The sequence below is a fragment of the Neovison vison genome, chromosome 6, assembly GCF_020171115.1.
Source record: "Neovison vison isolate M4711 chromosome 6, ASM_NN_V1, whole genome shotgun sequence".
NCBI lineage: Eukaryota > Metazoa > Chordata > Mammalia > Carnivora > Mustelidae > Neogale > Neogale vison.
Window position 1 is genome coordinate 219,588,112 of NC_058096.1, and position 19,008 is coordinate 219,607,119.

General features: G+C 41.9%; 1 protein-coding gene across 1 annotated transcript in view; it reads right to left on the reverse strand.

Annotated features, from left to right (window-relative positions):
* Nucleotides 1-17,794: 17,794 nt before the first annotated feature.
* The window catches only part of LOC122910800 (adhesion G protein-coupled receptor E4-like), a 38,083-nt gene continuing 36,869 nt past the window's right edge, over nt 17,795-19,008 (reverse strand). Inside the window, exon 16 of the mRNA XM_044255431.1 lies at nt 17,795-17,908. Coding sequence (XP_044111366.1) covers nt 17,804-17,908 — 105 coding nt within the window. The 3' untranslated portion in view covers nt 17,795-17,803. The remainder of the gene's footprint in view (nt 17,909-19,008) is intronic.

The following is a 19,008-nucleotide window of genomic DNA, read 5'->3' on the forward strand; positions in this document are numbered from 1 at the left end:
TTAGGCCAAGGTTGCAAACTGTGGCCCAGGGCTGGCCCACTGCCTGTTTTTGTAAATAAAATCTTATTGGTACACAGCCACATCCATTCATTTATGTCTGTGGCTACAGTTACATTATAAAGACAGGGTTGAATAGTTTCAGCAGAGACCATATGGCCTGCAAAGCCTGAAATATTTACTAGATAGCCCTGTACAGAAAAAGTTTGCTAACTTCCATCTTAAAAGAGAGGGTGCCTGGGTGGCTCAGTGGGTTAAAGCCTCTGCTTTCGCTCAAATCATGATCCCAGGGTCCTGTTTCCCTTCCTCTCTCTCTCTCTGCCTGCCTCTCTGCCTACTTGTGATCTCTGTCAAATAAATAAATAAAGTCTTAAAAAAAAGAAAAAGAGAGACATCCATGTCATGGGGAGTTGGAGTGTGGTTTAAATAAGAAAAATGCTAGAACAATCTATACTTTTAATGCCATTCCGATCAAAATTCCACCGGCATTCTTCAAAGAGCTGGAGCAAATAATCCTAAAATTTGTATGGAATCAGAAGAGACCCCGAATTGCTAAGGAAATGTTGAAAAAAAAATAAAACTGGGGGCATCACGTTACCTGATTTCAAGCTTTACTACAAAGCTGTGATCACCAAGACAGCATGGTACTGGCATAAAAACAGACACATAGACCAGTGGAACAGAGTAAAGAGCCCAGATATGGACCCTCAACTCTATGGTCAATTACTCTTCGACAAAACAGGAAAAAATATACAGTGGAAAAAAGACAGTCTATTCAATAAATGGTGCTGGGAAAACTGGACAGCTGTATGTAGAAGAATGAAACTTGACCATTTTCTTACACCATACACAAAGATAAACTCAAAATGGATAAAAGACTTCAACATGATATAGGAATCCATCAGAATCCTAGAGGAGAACATAGGCAGTAATCTCTTTGATATCAGCCACAGCAACTTCTTTCAAGATATGTCTCCAAAGGCAAAGGAAACAAAAGCGAAAATAAACTTTTGGGACTTCATCAAAATCAAAAGCTTCTGCACAGCAAAGGAAACAGTCAAAAAAAACAAAGAGGCAACCCACGGAATGGGAGAAGATATTTGCAAATGACAGTACAGACAAAAGGTTGATATCCAGGATCTATAATGAACTCCTCAAACGCAACACACAAGAAACAGGCAAACATATCAAAAAATGGGAAGAAGATATGAATAGACACTTCTCCAATCAAGACATACAAATGACTATCAGACACATGAAAAAATGTTCATCATCATTAGCCCTCAGGGAGACTCAAATTAAAACCACATTGAGATATCACCTTACACAAGTTAGAATGGCCAAAATTAACAAAACAGGAAACAACATGTGTTGGAGAGGATGTGGAGAAAGGGGAACCCTCTTACACTGTTGGTGGGAATGCAAGTTGGTGCAGCCTCTTTGGAGAACAGTGTGGAGATTCCTCAAGAAATTAAAAATAGAGCTTCCCTACGTCCCTGCAATTGCACTCCTGGGTATTTACCCCAAGGATACAGATGTCGTGAAAAGAAGGGCCATCTGTACCCCAATGTTTATAGCAGCAATGGCCACGGTCGCCAAACTATGGAAAGAACCAAGATGCCCTTCAACGGATGAATGGATAAGGAAGATGTGGTCTATATACACTATGGAGTATTCTACCTCCATTAGGAAGGATGAATACCCAACTTTTGTAGCAACATGGACGGGACTGGAAGAGATTATGCTGAGTGAAATAAGTCAAGCAGAGACAAGTCAATTATCATATGGTTTCACTTATTTGTGGACCATAACAAATAGCATGGAGGACATGGGGAGTTAGAGAGGAGAAGGGAGTTGGGGGAAATTGGAAGGGGTGGTGAACCATGAGAGACTATGGACTCTGAAAAACAATCTGAGGGGTTTGAAGTGGCGGAGGGGTGGGAGGTTGGGGGTACCAGGTGGTGGGTATTATAGAGGGCACGGCTTGCATGGAGCACTGGGTGTGGTGAAAAAATAATGAATACTGTTTTTCTGAAAATAAATAAATTGGAATAAATAAATAAATAAATAAATAAATAAATACACAGATAACCAAGGCCGGGGGGGGGGGAAGAGTAAAAATGACATGGTGGGGGGAAGAAAAGAAAAATGCCCAGCATGACATTGGATGCATAGGAGGACTTATTTTTTAGACCGGGCATTTCATTCACTTTGGGATTGACTCCTTTAAACAAACACATATTCCTCTGACCTAAGTTCTCTGATCTGCAGAAGGTAGGATGATTACTCCTATTTTACAGGCTATACACTTGAGATGGAGGATTCAAGCAATTGCCCCAAAAGTCACACAGCTGCTTAGTTAGAGTTGAGATGGAACACAAGTCAATTTCACCTGGGCCTCAAATTCTTACTCTCACATGAATGATGCTACAGAGTAAAGGGACATGACCTTCAGGCAGGACACTGAAGCCTTTCCCCTCTGAGAATCCTATGGCCAGCTTTCTTTCCAAGATTGGCATACTCTTGCAGCATAATGCCACTCTTTCTACAAGCCCAGAATCACCTCTGCAAACGACGTTCCGGTCTGTGAAATTTGTTTCTCCTGTGTTCGAAACGTATCCATGTATGCAATGACAGAAGTATTTTTGTTCCTTGGAGACACAGTAAGATTTAGCAGGGCAGGGATGGTTTGCGCATGGATCTGTAGAGAGAAAGAGAGAGAGCAGAAGGCAGCACTGTGCATTCTCTATTTGATTCAGCATTTAATCAATCTAATCCCCACTTGAAGTCCTGTCTCTTAAAATGTCAACAAATGACTTGACTCACTCGTGAGTTAAAAATAATTCTTTCCTCTAGGACTCTTCCCAGATGCACTTTAAAGTTTCTTGGATTTTTAAAAAATTCAATCTTATTTTTTCAGTGTTCCAAGATTCATTGTTTATGCACCACAACCAGTGCTTCACGCAATACGTGCCCTCCTTAATGCCCATCACCAGGATTTAGGTAATAAGCTAGTTAAATCAGTGTAATTCTGTTGTTGATATATTAGACGAACAACTTAAACCATCTCCGTCATGTGCTACTTCCAATATCATACACAAAGAAAGACAGAACAGCATATGTGCCATTTCCCTGCCCCCCACGCATAACCAGACCTAATGATGGGGAAATCTCAGACAAACGCAACTGGTGCACATGCTCTAATCTAACTACCTCGCCTCAACAAAAATGTCAACGTCATGAAAGAAGAAGAAAGGCTGAAAGCAATTGTCCTAGACTAGAGGAGATGAAAGAAACATAGTAACTAAATATAATGCCTACGTGATTGAAGAATAAATCCCAAACTTGAAATAAAAATGTATTACTGGAACAACTGAAAAATTTTTGACAATAGGCTTAAATTATAGAATTGATCAACGACAAACTTCCTAAATTGACCCTGTGTTATGTAAGAGTATGTCCATATTCTTAGTAGATAAAAGCTAAGGGATTTAGGGGCAAGATATCCGCAATTTGTTTTCCAATGGATTCGTGAAAAATAAATACACACAGGTATGTACATGAATATTTATAACCATTACATAATCTCAATGTGACACGAAACTAAGTTGAAGATATATCTATATTGTATATAGGTATGTTAACCTTAAAAGTAAAAGAGCCAGTTTTTTCTTGGGGAAAATGGGTTTATTTGGGATGGAAGAGAATTGCAAAGTGGGAAATACAAGGCAGCCCACAGGGCAGAGGCAAGTCCCCTGCTCACCAAACAAAGGAGACTTCTGTTTTAGAGAGGAAAGAGGAGGTTGGGTAGGGCTATTCTACGCAAAAAGTCCACTGGACTAAACAGGGAGTTTGAAGTATGTGGCTTCTCATTGGCTGAGCTGTGACTGTCTCCCATTGGCTGAGCTGTGGCTGTGTTTCATTGGCTGGGCTGTGACTACCTCTCATTGGTTAGTCTGCTGGGGGGAGGTGAAGGAGGAGAGCAGGTTAGAGGAGGACTTTCTTCCTTCTACTGGCTGAGTGGCCTCATATTGGCTCACAAGGTCCGTCTCTTCTTTTGGGTTTGTAATTGACCACAACTGGCAGGGCAGAAGAACTCCTGTTGAACCTCCAGACTCCATGTTAGTGAGGTTTCCTTTTAATTAATTTTCACTGTATATATATACACACACACATACACACACATATATACATATATGTGTATATATATGTATATGTGTATATATATAAATTATTTTTGCTAATAGATACTTGTGTGTTTAGAGAGGTAGCTAAGAAACCAGAAGGAAATGTAGCTGTATGTTAGCAGTTGATGAATCCAGGTGAAAATTATAGGGTGATCATTTTTACTCTCATTACAATATATTTACTATTTTACTATCATTACAAATAGATTTAAATGTCCAAAATAAAAAGGCAACTAAAGAAAACTGTCTTGCCATGTTTTATTAGGAGACATTATCCTGTCCGAATTCCACATTCTCCTGTTTTGGCCCCTACCAATCAGTGTTTGCAGCTCAAACTAAGGTGATGACATTAATACGTTGAAATTGTTTGTCCCTTCCCATTAACCTTTGCACTATAGGGGAATGAAGTGCCCTTATTGCTGTACCATTTACAGAGCTGGGACTCAGCTGATTTCTGAAATATCTCCAAGCCTCCTTGTCCTCATCTTTAAAGTGAGAATGGAACAATGTAGCCAAAGATTAGGCTAAGTACCTGCCCCATAACTAATGGGACAGTTGCATCAATTTTGTTAATTGGTCTGTGATTATTTGAGAGCATGCCCATGGTCTTAGAATATGCATACTGAAGTATTAAGGAGTGCAGGATTATGGTGTATGTAGCTTCTTCTCAAGTAGATTAGAAAAAAAATTATGTGTTTGTGTATTATATATCTATACATATATACAATGCATATATGAAATTATTATACCATACATCATACACGGAGTATACAAATGTATGTAGGTCCTCTGTTTATGTATTCTTTCAAAACATGTCTCCAGGGCGCCTGGGTGGCTCAGTGGGTTAAGCCACTGCCTTTGGCTGAGGTCATGATCTCAGAGTCCTGGGATCGAGTCTCACATCGGGCTCACTGCTCGGCAGCGCCTGCTTCCTCCTCTCTCTCTCCCTGCCTGCCTCTCTGCCTACTTGTGATCTTTCTCTGTCAAATAAATAAATTCTTAAAAAAAAAAACAAAAAAACCCCATGTCTCCAAAGACCAGGGAAATGAACTTTTGAGACTTCATCATGATAAAAACTTCTATACATCAAAAGGAACAGTCAACAAAACTAAGAGGCAACCCACAGAATGGGAGAAGATATTTGCAAATGACATTACAGATAAAGTGCTGGTATCCAAGATCTATAAAAAACTCAAACTCAACACCCCAAAAAACCAGAGAATCCAGTCAAAAAATGGGCAGAAGGCATGAACAGACATTTCTCCAAAGAAGACATACAAATGGTTAATGGACACATGAAAAAAATGTTCAACATCACTAGACATCATGGAAATACAAATCAAAACCACAATGAGATACCTCCACACACCAGTCAAAATGGCAAAAATTAACAAAACAAATCTTGCCATTTGTGACGACGTGGATGGAACTAGAGGGTATTATGCTTAGTGAAATAAGTCTATCAGAGAAAGACAATTATCATATGATCTCCCTGATATGAAGAAGTTGAGAGGCAATGTGGGGTTCTTAGGGGGTAGGAAAGGAATAAATGTAATAAGATGGGATTGGGAGGGACACAAACCATAAGAGATTCTTTATGTCACAAAACAAACTGAGGGTGGCGGGGGGGCAGGTAGGGAGAGGGTGGTGGGGTTATGGACATTGGGCAGGGTGCATGATATGGTGAGTGCTGTGAAGTGTGTAAACCTGGCGATTCACAAACCTGTACCCCTGGGGCTAATAATACATTATATGTTCATAAAAAAATAAAATCTTAAAAAACTTTAACAAAACAGGAAACAACAATTGCTGGAGAAGTTGTGGAGAAAGGGGAAACATCTTACACTGTTAGTGGGAATGCAAGTTGGTGCAGCCACTCTGGAAAACAGTATGGATGTTCCTCAAGAAGTTAAAAATAGAGCTATCCTGCAACCCATCTATTGCACTACTAGGTATTTACCCCAAAGATATAGATGTAGTGAAAAGAGGGAAGCCCAATGTTCACAGAAGCAATGTCCACAAGAGCCAAACTGTGGAAGGAGCTGGGGTGTCCTTCAACAGATGAATGGGTAAAGAAGATGTGGTTCATATATACAAAGAAATATTACTCAGCCATCAGAAAGGATGAATACCTATCATTTGCATCAACATGGATGAAACTGGAGGGGATTATGCTAATGAAATAAGCCAAGCAGAGAAAGACAATTATCATATGGTTTCATTCATATGTGGAATATGAGGAATAATGCAGAAGACCATAGGAGAAGGGAGGGAAAACTGGGAGGAAATCAGAAAGGGAGACAAACCATGAGAGACTCTGGACTCTGAGAAACAAACTGAGAGTTACAGAAGGGGAGGGATGGGGTAACCAGGTGATGGGTATATGGAGGGCATGTGTTGTGATGCGCACTGGGTGTTATATGCAACTAATGAATCATTAAATGCTACATCAAAACTAATGATATGCTGGCAAACTTAACATAAAAAATTTTTTTAATAGCCTTTGAAGCATGAAAACTACAAGTCCCTAGACTTCCAAGTATGTTTCTATGATTGAAACGATAACAGAAAAATAGCTTAAGCTTTAAAATTATATTGTAGGAAATTACAGATGCACAAGAATCAGTTTCCTCTGAGCTTTGATAATTACAATTTAAATAGAGTACTGACATGCTGTAATTATAATATTAAAGTGCTAAGATTATCAAATGATCAAAAGGGGCATTCTGGACTCCTAAGAGATTGTGTAAATGTTATTAAAATGTTTACTGTATTTCAATTACATCATAGGAAGATCATTATTATGTGTATGTTTCTGTTCATATCTAACTGGCAATCTTTTGACATGAATAAAATTATGGCTATTGTATCTATTTAATAATATTGATCTTTAAAAATTAAAAAAAAAGAAAATGTCAGGCAAAATGGAAAACTGTCTTCTCATTCCATCCTTGTATGAATCTGGGCATAGTCTTTCATATGAACACAGTATAGAAATTGTGGAATAATGTCAATGGAACTGCACAAAAGTGTCAGTATTGGCCACTCTGGACCTACAAAATCGCAATCAATGTAGCCCATCCTTATTAACCAAGAGTCGCAGAGCTTTTAGAAATGACGGTTGATTTTTGCATTTGTTGTTGAGGCCATGGGGAAAGACCACATCCTGAAGGACTGTGCCCTGATGCACTGGGCATTCCCATCCAAATATACCGATTTAAGGAGGGCACGTATTGCATGGAGCACTGGGTATTAAGCAATGAATCTTGGAACACTGCATCAAAAACTAATGATGTACTGTATGGTGACTAAGATAACAATAAAAAATAATAAAAAGACCTTGCTTTTGGTTTCAAGTGCCAACATACCATTGTATGTCCTCACAACAAGGACCAAGCAGGAAAGCCCTAAGAAAAATAAAAGGAAGGAATTAACATTTCAGGAATCTTCCTTAAATCCTTCTGAATACTCCTGGCCACCCACCTGTTTCTTCCAGGGCTAGTACTTGATTTACAACACAGAACTTCTTGTCTTGACTATAACGAAGGGCAGCATGTTAAATACAGGTAAATTTATCATTATCACCTACCATATACCATTTACCCCACTCATACCAGGCAGAATGTTTTATTCATTTAAATAGATTCAGTTCCCTCTTTCCTAACAATATGTGGATACATTTCATTAAGGGTTTTAATCAATTTTATAAAGCTGACAAATGCTCGCAAACTTAAGAAAATGGTCTCTTCTTCGGAAGCTGCTCAACAGTTATATCAGGTTTAAGCTGCTGTGGCTGGAGGTCAATTTAAAAAGACCAACCCAGGGACTCATGGGTGGCTCAGGTCATGATCTCAGGGTCTTGGGATTGAGCCCCGCATTGGATTCTCTGCTTGGCAGGGCGACTGCTTTACCCTCTCTCTCTCTCTCTGCCTGCCTCTCTGCCTACTTGTGATCTCTTTCTGTCAAATAAATGAATAAATAATTTTTAAAAAATAAAAAGACCAACACAAAATAAATGTTTACTACTCATAAATACTGGAGAGAAAAGGTGTGGGGAAATATAGACCAGGATGTGAAGAGTGGTCATTTCTAGGTAGTTTTCAATTTTGCTCCTGGGCATTTTCTAACTTTTCCTAGAGTAAATATGGGTTACTTACATAGCGACTTATATTCTCCTTTCAGGGAATATAAAATGATATTGGAGAATAGAAGCTGCGAGAGTATTCACCTTTTGAGAAAAATATCATATGCATCACCACCACCAGCAGCAGCCCCATCAATACAGAAATCCTGCCTTTTGGTGATACTCATGAATTTTAACCAGGGTGACTGCCTGATTATTTTGAAGGCGAAGTTCTGCTTTTTTCTTTTCAAGATATTTTTTATTTATTTGACAGAGAGAGAGAGAGGAGAGAGGTCACAAGTAGGCAGAGAGGCAGGCAGAGAGAGGGGAAACAGGCTCCTTGCTGAGCAGGGAGCCCAATGTGGGGCTTGATCCCAGGACCCTGGAATCATGACCTGAGCCAAAAGCAGAGGCTTTAACCCACTGAGCCACCCAGGTGCCCTGAAGTTCTGCTTTTTAAGCAAAGAGCCTGATTGTCCTAGCAGTGAAAACTCCACCTTATCTCTCTTGTATGAGTCATTCTGGTTGTTCTGATGAAACTGTTAGACCCAGAGAGTGTTCCTATTTCCCAGGTCTGCCAACCCAAGTGCCGAGGAAGTTCATCAAAAAGACATGACCGCCAACTGACCTATGAGCTGGACACTCATAGGCTCCTGGCCCCCTCCCCATCATTGGAAAGTGGGTTCTCCTTGCCTTTCCTGCTTTCAGAGGCTGCCCCAAGGACATCTCCTTGAGATAGTGATGTGGTGTTTGCATGACTGAGCCCTGTTAAGGCCCCTCTCTCTATATGTAGATTTACAAGATTTGGTGGATGGATGGGGGGGTCCATTTGTCTTGCAACAGCAAGACAACCCCCCTATGTAAGTTCCCTTTGCTTATTGAAACTGCTACCTCCCCACGTGGACTGGGCAGTCTCTTCCTTCAGTCTCTCTACCCTGAAGTAATGGGACCAGTTTCAGAGGACACCCAAGAACCTCCCAAAAGGGAGGGTTGTGAACCAATATTAACTCCACCGTCAGTATAAGGGGAACAGTCAATTTCCCTACAACCCAGCAGGTGGGGGCCAGCTCAGTGTTCTCGAGAGGCAGCTGGACCCAGGTATCAGCAATAGGTGTGGTTCTCTCATGCCAGAATGCTTCACTCCAGTGGAACTGAGCAGACTTACCACTCCCTGGCACTTTCCTCCCTGCTCACGTTGTCCTGAAACTCTGGCTTAGATGTCACCAGGGGAAGAGGAAAGAGGAGAAAAAAATAAGAGAGCATAGGAGGGAAGGTGGAACATGTGGACCCCTCTGTAGAGGCTGAAGGATCAACTTGTCCTCTTCTGAATCTTTGACTGTGTGGGTTCCCAAATTCAACCTCTCTGTTGAAGCCTGTCTCACACCCATCCAATTCAATCATGGTTCTGAAGCTGACCTCATGAAAACAGACAGTAGGATGGTGGTTATCAGGGGCTGGGGGCACAGGGGTGGATCTGGGGGGATGTTTAAGGGCACTAACTTGGAACTGGTAGAGAAGTAAGTCCTGAAGATTGAACGCACAGCATAGTGAGGATAGACGACAGAACCATAGGATAAACCTCAAAGTGGCCGACAGACTAGATCTCATTGGTTCCCATGAGAAACAAGAAATGGTACTTATATGATGCCACGAGATGTTAGCAAAAGCTAAGGTGGAGATCGTACTGCCATATGTAAATGAACTGAATGAACATGGGGTACACCTCAACCTTACACAATGTTATGTGCCAATTACGTCCTAATAATATTTTGTTTTATTTTTTTAAAGATTTTATTTATTTATTTGAGGGAGACAGAGAGAGAGAGAGACAGAGAGAGAGGGAATACAAGCAGGGGGAGTGGTAGAGGGAGAAGCAGGCTTCCCACTGAGCAGGGAGCCCAATGTGGGGCTTGATTCCCAGGACCCTGGGATCACGACCCAAGCTAAAGGCAGATGCCTAATGACTGAGCCATCCAGGTGCTCTATCCTTAAAGATTATTTATTTATTTATTTACTTGACAGACAGAGATCACAAGGAGGCAGAGAGGCAGGCAGAGAGAGAGAGAGAGGAGGAAGCAGGCTCCCCACTGAGCAGAGAGCCCAATTCGAGGCTCAATCCCAGGATCCTGGGATCATGACCTGAGCTGAAGGCAAAGGCTTTAACCACTGAGCCACCCAGGCACCCCCAGGTGCCCTATCCTAATAAGGTTTTTTAAAATTAAATTTAAAAATAGTGTAGTAGTGGCATTTATGCTGAAAGCTACAGCAGAGTGGGTGAACAGGGAAACAATATCACCAGCAGTGATACCCAGTGTTGAGTAAATGTTGACCTCTGATAGGCACCTTCCAGGTACAACCATCTCATGGATCCCCCCCTGACACTCTCAAGAAGCAGAACCTCTTCAGAGCCCCATTTTACAGCACAGGAATCTGAGGGTCATAATGACTCAGGAACTTGCCCAAGATAACACAACGGGGAAACAACAAAGCCCAACCCCTCACTAGACTACACGACCACTCGCTGTTTTCATTAAGCACTTTTCACAACCATGGTTTATGAAATCTCCCCCTTTTTATTAACACTATAGTGACTGCACCAACAGTCCCAGGGACCAGAAAGTGTCCCGTTTTGTGCCACAGAGAGAGGAGAGAACATGTGTGCTAAGATTCCCTCACTGCCCAATTGGAACAGATTCTGTCAACAGGACACAGAGAAATCAATTCTCTTTAGACTCTACTACGTGACTCAGGATTCCCTGAAGAGCCTCATGGGCTGGCCCCAAACTCTCCCCAAGTTCCATAATCCTCTGTCAACTTCAGATGTTCATATGTACATACTGACAAGTCCAGAGAAGGGAGATACTGCATCCTGGAACTTAAGAAAAAAATCAACATCAATGGTCAAAAATTTCATGGAGATTTTGAGTTTGCTGCCAATGAATCTCCCCATGAGGGTCTCCCCCTCCCCAGTTCAGTGCATTGTTGTTGTTGTTGTCGTTTTAATTCATGCCATTAAAAATTAAAAAAAATACTTATGCCTTCCTTTAGGTTGGGTTCCTCAGTCTTGGCACTATGGCATTTTATTTTATTTTAAAAAATATATTATTTATTTATTTATTTATGAGAGAGAAATGAGAGAGAGAGCGAGAAAGGGGGGAAGGTCAGAGGGAGAAGCAGACTCCCTGCTAAGCAGGGAGCTTGCTATGGGACTTGATCCTGGAACTCCAGGATCATGACCTGAGCCTAAGGCAGTCACTTCACCAAGTGAGTCACTTTACCAAGTGTGTCACCCATGCACCCCACTATTGCCATTTTAGCCTGAAAAATTCCTCTCACAAAGGCTGGCCCTTGCACTGGAGCGTGTGGAATGGCACCCCTGGCCTCCACCCACGCAATTCCAGGCACACCCTTGCGCCCAGTCCCAACTACCAAAACTGTCTGCAAACGTTACTAAGGGTCTCCTCTGGGGACACCAAACTGCCCCTCAGTTGAAAACCACTACTTTCAATGTTGCTTTTACTTCCAAGGACATTAGGCATTGTAAGTGAAAACAAATAAAAAGCATTGCGATGTTGGCTATATCTGTGTGAACACACACTTAGAAATCTGGACTTGCCCCTTTCAGGAAATGCCCCTCAGGCCAGCCCTCCACCAGATCAACTGAATGCTATAGCTGTTCTAGAACCAAAGAAAATAAGATGTTGAATACTCACCACACAGAAGAAAGTTTGTCTTCTTGGCCATAGCTCCCCCAGCTTCTAACTGATGACTGATAACAGAGAGGGAACAGTAGAGTCTTATATCCTATTTCTCAAGGAGTCTTGGTGGTTTCAAGAGGACCACAATCTGTTGGTGTAATTTACATGCATCAAGTCAAAGTCTAACTAAAGGCAGCATCATGAATACAAGCCTCTTAGGCCATCGGTATCCACACTATGCTCACTGTAGAATTCTCTGGTCACTTAGTCACATGTCAGACCCAGAAATAAAGACCAAGAAGTAGGACATCACTGACTTTGGGGCACTAATCAGCCAAGCCAGTGACCAACCTGCCAATGCTGTATGCTTAGCAACGTTTTAAACACATCTGCATAGGCAAAGGGAGGGAAAACCGAACGGGGGGAAATCAGAGAGGGAGACAAACCATGATAGACTCTGGGCTCCGGGAAACAAACTGAGGGTTTCAGAGGGAAGGGGGGTAGGGGAATAGGGTAGCTGGGTGGTGGGTATTAAGGAGGGCACGTGCTATGATGAGCACTAGGTGTTATACACAACTAATGAATCGTCAAACACCACATAAAAAACTAATGTTGTACTATAGGGTAGATAGCCAAACATAATGAAAAATAAAAATAAACAAACAGATAAATAAATCAATGAATAAAACTAAACACACACACAATAAAATCTATCTGCATTTCCATGTTCATTGCAGCATTCTTTACAATAGCCAGGTATGGAAATGACCTCAGTGCCTATCAAAGCATGAACGGATAAAGAAGATGGGCCGGAAATATAGAGGCACATATGTTATCCAGCCTTATGGAAAGACATGTTGTCATTTGCAACAACATGGATCATTCTGGAGGATAGGATCCCAAGGGAAATGAACCAGACACAGAAGGACACATATGGCATGATCTCACTTCTATGTGGAAGCTAAGAAAGACAAGTACAGAGCAGCAGGGGGTAGAATGGCGATTGCAGGGAACCGGGAGCAGGGAGAAATGGGGAAATCCTGATCAGGGGATGTGAACTTTCAGTTGTGTAAGATGAGTGAATTTGGGGGATCTGGTGTATGACATGGGGACTAGAGCTAACAATATGGGCTTGTATACCTGAGATATGCTGACAGTGCATCTTCTGCATTCTCATCAAAAATAAATGGTAACTGTGGGAGGGCTGGATGTGCTCATGTGTTTGACCGTGGTGCTTATTTCATTGTGTGGGCATATATCAAAACATCACGTTGTACACCTTCAATATATACAATTTTATTTGTCAGTCATACCTTAGTAAAGCTTGTTGGAAGGGGAAGAAAAAAATAAGTTGAATCAAAGCCACATAAATAGATATGAAATATTATAAGTCAGTGAGGGAACGAGATAACATATAATAGTAAAATAGGAACACTTCAGTTCTATGCTCTAGACTTTTAGGATTTGACCTCTGAGGTTGAGAACTGCCTTTCTTCCTGGTTTTCATGGTATTTCTGCCATGCAGAAATTACTTTGAAGTAGATTTTTGTATCCTTGACCCTGACCCTGCCTGTTGCAAGCAGACATAGAAATACCAGCTGTCTTATTTCTCACTTCCTTGGCCTTTAAGGGCTCACTTCTTGGAACTGCCCCTGACTGACTTCACCTGCCCACCAGCCCAGATCCTTATTAGAGACACCCTGCCTCGAGCATCCACTTCCGGGTGGAGAATGGATGATTCTCCTAATAAGCTAAATGAAGTCAATGTCATACATTAGGACAGAGATTACACCTCTTGTCTATTTCCTAGACAGTAAATTTGGGATTCACATCAATATTGAGGGAACAACTGTGCCATTTGAAGAGAAGCAGCAAGAACCTTGAGATTTCTTACATTGTGGCAGGAGGAAGGGGTTAGGGAAGGTTGAGCCATGTGCCCAAGGCTGGGGAACCGGGATTCTCCACTTGGGTCCCTCTGACCCTCAGCTCTAGCCATTAACCTCTGTGCTAAGAATCACATAATTATTGCTCCTTTTTCTGACAACTTGGTTCAGTCTGTCCTCTTCCCTCTGTAGGCTGACTTTCTCTAACTGGTGAACAGGGTCCTTTTATGGCCATCTCAATGGGACCTCTGACAAAGACACTCTCCTTGGACTCTGCTGGACTAGGTTCAACCTTAGGTGTTCTCTGTCCTTGTAGAATCCAGTTTGAGCAGGAATCCTGCTAAATCAATTTAGCAAAAACCCCCCTTCCTTGGTATCCAAACACGATCCATTATTTTACGACACTGGCTTGCCTTCATTAAGGAGTCTATTGGCCCTGATGTTTTCTCTTGATGATTTACATACCTAACACCCACCCTACTCCTTGGATATAAATCTCCAGTTGTCACTGTTGGAATCAGAACTGAGTCCCATCTCCTTCCTGACACCAAGACCCTATTGCACTGGTCCTTACACCCATCTCAGTGTTCCCCCTGGAATAAGGTCCGCCTTACTATTCCCTGACAAGTACCCCTAAATGACCTTTTCTCCAGGAGTTCAAATATTATTACTACTTGAATAGCTGCCAGGTCCATTCTGGTCTCTTAATTCAAATGCTTAAGAGAGAAAATTTGATGGGTTAGAGGACATGTGAATGAATTGACCCCTCCTGGGTGGCCACACTGTTGCAATCAGTGATGGCCAGTAGGGACAAAGTTATGTGGCATGTGGCAGGGTTGGGGGGGTGGTGTACCTTCTTCACCAAAGGCAAAGGTATCATGGAGGAAAGCTGACACACTAACAATGCCGTCTTCTTTTTTTTTTTTTTTAAGATTTTATTTATTTATTTGACAGAGAGAGATCACAAGTAGGCAGAGAGGCAGGCAGAGAGAGAGGAGGAAGCAGGATCCCTGCTGAGCAGAGAGCCCGGTGTGGGACTCGATCCCAGGACCCTGAGATCATGACCTGAGCCGAAGGCAGCGGCCTAACCCACTGAGCCACCCAGGTGCCCAATAATGCCGTCTTCTGATTGTAGACATAGTGGGGGGCCTTTTGTCTTTTCTACTGAATGTATATCTGTGTGTACATATAAATATAGCATAAATACAAGGAGGTGTGGGGATGAGAAACGATGACCAAGACAGACGGTAGCAGAGAGTGTTAAGAACTAAACCAGTAACAGGAAGGACCAATCAGCAAGTTCATCATAAAAGAAGAATATTTATTGAGTGCTTATTATGTGCTGGATATTATTTTAAACATTGAGGATACATGGTAAATGAAACAGACAAAAACCCCTGTCCATGTGGTATGGACACTCCAGTGGAGTAACACAGAAGTAATCTGAATAATAAGTAAATATCTGTGCAACAGTGCTGAGTACTGTCCAGGAAGATAAAGTAGGAAAGGTGAAAGAGATCCGGGGACAGCTTCCTTGACAAGGTGCTGTGTGAAGACAGACAGTGCAGTGTGTGGAGAGAGACTAATGTCATGGAGACACTAGGGATAGAGAAAACTCTGAGAGAATACATAAGCTTGCTACCATTCCTGAGGCAGCAGTAGGCCTGTTCCATTCTGTGATCCAATAAAAGAAAATATTAAGCGTTCCCAGCTTGGAAACCCTTAGTTTTCTTTCCATTCCTCTGGGGCACTAACCCAAGCATGGGCTCTTCTAAGCAAAAGTGCATGTTGCCTAGAAGCAGAAGTGGGTTTTTGGTGAATGGCCTTTGCCTCAGTGGGGTGAGCAGTTCCCAGAAAAGAAAAGCTGGGCAGACAACAGAAGAGGTGTTCCTCATATATACCGCCACTCTGAGTACAGATTAGGCACCAAGCAACTACATTCCGATTTCTGGCTGATTATTCATTTCCTGGAACAGCTGGTTGACCAGAAAGAAATTCTTCAGCAGTTGCCTGTTCACTATGAACTAATGCCTAGACCAGTAATTCGCAACATTCTCAAGTGGCAATGTCTGGAGACAGTTTTGATTGTTGCAATGGGTGTGTGGGGTGGGGTGGTGACTGGCGTCCAGCTGGGAGAGGCCAGGGATGCTGCTCGACATCCTGCAAAGCACAGGATAGCCGCCCACCACCAAGAATTATCCAGCCCAAAGTGTTAATAGAGCGGAGTTTGAAAAGTGGTGCTCTAAATGGAAGCAAGGAACATTTCACTAATGACATTTTAAATTTATCACTAAAACATTTATCATCCTGGCCTTCCAGAAGTTTATGATCCAAGCAGGCTTGACTTACAGGCACACATATCATGTATGCAACAGCACACATAATACAGGATAAGTCAAGTCACATGGATGGTAATAAAGCAAGTAAGGGAGATGGATTTCTGAGAGCTAGAAAAAGAAAAGGCTCTTGAAGGATGTGGAAGCTAGTTCTTAAAGAAAGCAAAGGGGTGAGAGAGGCAGAAAAGAGAAAGAAAGCAGACTTCATGTTGGGAGGAAGGAAAAATATTGAATAGAGAGGTCCAAACCCACAGTGCCTTGAACATTTGTCTGCCTTATCCTCTTCTTGCAACTGTCTTGGACACAAAAGCAGCAACAATACTTGTGGGGATTTTTCAACAGCCCAGGAAGTCTTATTCATGTACACCTTTTGAAACCATGTGAATCTCCCAAAATTTTAACTGTTCAAGAGGAGTCACATAATTTTAAGGCCAGCAAGTGGAGTGAATCATATACTTTGTTGCATTGCTGCCATGTGGAAGAGGCACTGAGCTGATTAAGCAGAAAAAGGGACATAGTCTTTGGTCCACCACCTAAAAACTGCACACGAAATCTCTTCAAGTGCAGTCAAATGCTCTACCACTGAGCTATACCCCCACCGTCGAAATCTCTTCAAATGAATCATGGGAACCCTTTACTGCTATTTTTTATCTTTCCTGTCATAATCATGTAAAACTGTTTTTGAAACACCTCTGGTAACAAAGTTAGCCATGGATCTATTAATTCCAGTGCAGAAAAACACTTCTAGAATCCAATTAGTATGAAAAAGAAATTAGAAATATTGGGGGTTTTGGAGGGGCGGGGTGAGGGGATGGGTGGGCCTGGTGCTTGATATTAAGGAGGGCACGTATTGCATGGAGCACTGGGTGTGGTGTGAAAACAATGAATCTTGGAACCATGAAAAAAAATAAAGATGTTAAAAATATACATATAACTATGTAATTAAAAAAAAAGAAAACATATAAGGACAAACAACTGCTGTGACCCTCACGCTATTGGTTTGGAAGTATTTCCACAAAAATACATTGGATGACATTAAGAAAAAAAAACTAACCCAATAAATGAGTAGGTTTGAAAATCATCAAGCAAAGGTGACAGTGCTGGTCTCTGCGCACAAGACATGCCTGTTGACAAGGCACTCCTAAGTGGGATGGTGGTGGAATTTTGCAACACAAGAAGGCAACCCTCTTCTTTATATTTATTCATATGGGAATTATTGAATTCTGAAAATGTCGGGTTTGCAAAATCTTCAGGAGCATAAAATGCAACTGAATGCCCAGAGAGAGAAAACTGCCAGGTGAATCTAGATGTTGGCCAATAAATCCTGGCAAGGAAGCGAGAGCTGGAAGAAGAAAATCTCTTTATTTCCTTCATTATTAAAAATTATTCCTTGAACATTTAATGGCGTGTGATAAACAATACTGGGTATGGGACTCAGAGGTCTCCCCCTGACCACTTTTTTTCTATGGAGCTAGAAGCCAAAATAGAGGAAAGCCTCAATTGCTTTCAGGATGAAGATGCAAATGGTGCCATTTGTCCGATCCACATGTGACCACAGGGGGCGCTGTCCGGAAGCGGCTCAGTCTGTTTTTAACCAAGAGAAAGAGACAAGAGTCTGAGGCTGTGGTTGCACAGAAGGAACGTCTCTTCTGCGGAAGACTTCTGATGACATCGCTGGTTCCTCCTATTTGGGGAGATAATATGTAGAACAAGCTGAAGAGAAATTAACACCTCAGGAAATGACAAGCCAGAATGTCTCTAAGGTCCAAAGCTCAGTAAAGAGGTCCTCATATCTGACTTTACAGACTTTCCTCCTCCAAACACCACCTATGATAGTCTTTTTATTTATCTGCTCTTCTCACAAACATTTATAGTTATTATAGTGATAGCATTTATCACTAAATGCTATAGAGGATCAGTGAAGACTGTAAGGTTGAATATCTGCTTTTTAAAAAAATATTTATGTACTTAATCTTTTAGAGAAAGTGTGAGAGCGAGTTAGGGGAGAGGAAGAGAGAGAGGCATAGAGAGAAAATCTCAAGCAAATTCCATACTCAGCATAGAACCCAATGCAGGGCTCAGTCTCACAACCCTGAGATCATGACCTGAGCAGAAACAAACCAGGAGTGGGATGCTTCACCAGCTGAGCCACTTAGGCGCCTAAGTATGTACTTAAAAAATTTTTTTAAGATTTTATTTATGTATTTGACAGACAGAGATCACAAGTAGGCAGAGAGGCAGGCAGAGAGAGAGCAGGGCGGTGGGGGGAACAGGCTCCCCGCTGAGCAGAGAGCCCAATGTGGGGCTTGATCCCAGGACCCCGAGATCATGACCTGAGCCAAAGGCAGAGGCTTTAACCCACTGAGCCACCCAGGTGCCCCCCTGAGTATGTGCTTTTTAGAAGTAAAGCATTGTCCAAAGATAAGGGGATAGGATTACTGTTTGAGGCCTTCTATATAGTTGACTCTTGATAATGGTATTCATACAAGTAGTGTTGACATGGTTCAGAGTAGAGCAAAGTGCTTTCATGTACATTGTTTTTTTCCTCAATATGACATTTCAGTGATGAGCAGATTGAGGTGCAGGGGGTTTAAGCTATTTGCCCAATATCTACCTGCTGGAACCTGAAAGAACCAAGATTCAAACTCAAATCTGGTGAACCCCAGAACCCATACAATGGATTCCACTATGCGACATGTTTTTGGAGACTGCATGTGTTGGGACAGTTCCTTTTCACAGTTTAGATTGACATATCCTTTGACTACTGGTGATTGTAGCCGAGGA